This window comes from Nanorana parkeri, unplaced genomic scaffold (genome assembly GCF_000935625.1).
Source record: "Nanorana parkeri isolate BGI_ZX_2015 unplaced genomic scaffold, ASM93562v1 scaffold1613, whole genome shotgun sequence".
In the NCBI taxonomy this organism is placed as follows: Eukaryota; Metazoa; Chordata; class Amphibia; order Anura; family Dicroglossidae; genus Nanorana; species Nanorana parkeri.
In genome coordinates, this window is record NW_017307881.1 from 3,751 (window position 1) to 6,523 (window position 2,773).

The 2,773-nt window shown below is 38.3% G+C and overlaps 1 protein-coding gene across 2 annotated transcripts in view; it reads right to left on the reverse strand.

Moving 5' to 3' along the window:
- Positions 1-895: 895 nt before the first annotated feature.
- The window catches only part of LENG8 (leukocyte receptor cluster member 8), a 119,230-nt gene continuing 117,352 nt past the window's right edge, over positions 896-2,773 (reverse strand). For both annotated transcript variants that reach the window (XM_018570860.1, XM_018570859.1), the window contains exon 16: positions 896-1,896. In XM_018570860.1, the coding sequence (XP_018426362.1) occupies positions 1,734-1,896 (163 nt within the window). In that variant the 3' untranslated portion in view covers positions 896-1,733. The remainder of the gene's footprint in view (positions 1,897-2,773) is intronic.

The window sequence follows — 2,773 nt, forward strand, 5'->3', positions numbered from 1 at the left end:
CGCACTGGACCGGAACGCAGGCATTAATGTGCCTGTGTTCCGGGTGCGGGAAATCACACTGCGGGCGTGGCTGCGGTGCCATTGACTTTAATGGAACACCACACCCCGTCCTACCCTCAGGGCAGGTGTTTTTTCTTGGTAGATCTCATTGAGCTTATCATTTGAATAGTAGATCTCCAGACGTAAAATTGTGGGCCCAAAGGCAATGTCAAACAGTACAACTATATCTTATCTGAAATTCGAAATGAAATCTGTTACCCTATGGTTATTGCCCCTTTCTGATGACAACTTCCTTTAGCATTCCCTCCTATTTGTACTATTACAGTGTGAAAGATAGAACAAAAGACACTTGCAACTCATAAGTTTATTAGGGGAGAAAATAAAATAAAAAAAAAAAACATCTGCAAAGAAAGGAGAACTTGACCAACATCAGTTCACTATTGCACAATACTACATTGTTACAGTTTTCAGGTTGGTGGTGGGAGGTACTTTTCATAAAGGATGGGTTGAATAGGGAGGCTGGGATAAACAAAGAAAAAGGGAAAAAAATAAGTCAGAAAAAAGAAAAAAAATGTTGGGAAGGGAAGGCTTTGACATTTGATATTACCCAATATTTACCTGCTGCAAATAGGACAGAAAAGAGTAAACCAAAAATAATGGAAAGGGAAAAACAAAAAATGAACTAAGAGGGCCAAATTAACACAACCATAAAAACACATCTTCTCAGAGGCTACAAGGATCCAGCAGTGGTAAGTAATTCCAGGAAGATACAGAAGGGTTTTCAGCGCAACAAACTTCTTTCTTCATTTGCAGACTTTTTGGTTAAGACAGTTCTTTTTATACAAGAAAGTCTATTTTTTACGCCAAGGCAGAGCAGCTTGTGGTACTTATTTTGTTTCTCCCATTCTAGGAGTTGGATTTTTCCTTTATCATTCAGGCCTTCTCCCCAGAGCCACAATAGTTGTTTTAGTGCAGCATGTGGACAAAGGCTTTGTGCAAGTGAGGTAAAGAGAGAAAAAAACAAAACTGAAACATAGTTAGTGTCTGTTTACAACATTAAATATATTATAAACATTCAAAATACAAAAAGAAAAAAACTTTGTTTTACTTCAAAAGAAACCCTTAAATACAAAATGTACATACAGCTTTATAAAGAGCTAAATAGCGTATTTTATGTACAGAACACAAATTTAATCTAAAGTGTAAAAAAGCTAGAGTTCCAGTTTAAATCTCTCAACCATGTCAAGACCAAATGTCTTCCTAACAAAGTTGAACCATTCTGTTCACCTTGTAATCCACAAGTGGGCTGTCTATTAGATCAGAAGGTCTTCTACAGGTATAGATTCTTTAATAACTGCCTTGCCATATTAACTGGTATCCATCTTCCATCCAGCAACTACAGTATGTTCAGATAGCATTGTAAAAACAAAGCATTTAACACTTATCTTCTGGTAGATCTGGCTTATATGGCTGAAGTCAATCACATCAATGGTAATTCTACGTTGAGAGTGCCAAAGTACAGCACTTTAAACAGAGAAAATTACCACGGTCTGAAATGGCTTTCACGTAAATTGGAGAAGCCCAGGTTCAGAGTGGAAAACACAGTCAAGGTCATGGATTCTCTGATCATAAGTAGATCCAATACAAGCATAATGTTTCACATACACACATAGTGTGAACTTTACTATGTGTTATAAAACACATTTAAGTGGAAATTCAAATAATTAAAACGGTCAGAAGTTTGGCAAGACCGTTAAGCTTTGCTTGCAATCAATCTTGCTGGTGTCGTTCCCTGCATACACAAGGGACAGAGAAGCCAGGAAACTATGGCACTCCTCCTCACTCTCGAAGGCCAACTCTGACTGAATGTAGGAAACTGGGAGCACCGGACGAAAACTAAAGAATTAAAAAAAGCAGCAAGGAAAAAGGAGCAAAAGAAAAACAGAGTTAGAACAATTATAACAATATGCGTTACCCACCTGAAATAAAAGGTTATGAGTTCACAAGCATACCTACCTTTGTAAATCCACTAACTGCAGGGTGCAAAACACTTTGAAGTACAGCAGCAAATATGTAAATGTATTTTACACAAACATTTAGATGATTTTAATACCCAGTATTAAAGTGAAAATTCAAAATGTCGAAACAGGTAGGTGTGTATTGCAGAAAATACATACGTCCCTGGAATTCAGTGTCAGTCACACTTTAGAATGTCATACCTCTGCATGACAAATGTCCATGCCCGAGGCAAATTATTGTACCTCTTCGAATCAGGTATATACATTTCTCACATGGAGGCATAGTGGGGGAAAGGGGGTGGGACACAGAAGCGTGTCCATACCACCGACCTCAGTGCATAGTCACAAAAAGTGAATTTGTCACACACGTTGGAATTAACTATGGCACTGTCCCAAACTTTTTAGGGAATGTCTATTAAAAAAAAATATTCCCAAACCCAGAACACAAACAAGTGATGTCAGCATCAGTGAGGGGGCTCGCTGGACAGGCGGCAAGTAGCGTTCCTGTTGAAGTAATTACTGTACTAGAATCCGATAATCAGCTAATTAAAATGTATTATGCAAAAAATAAAAAGATGACATTTGATGCAGTCCATCACTGGCATTATTGCAGTTTGTGTTTATCTAAGCCCCCATTTCACAGTCCCATTATTTGTTGATACTGCCAGTAATCAGTTTTTTTCCCCAATTCCTGTAAAAGCCAAGCAAAATTGGGAGTTACAGGGTTGGGGGGGGGGGGGGCCAAAAACATTACT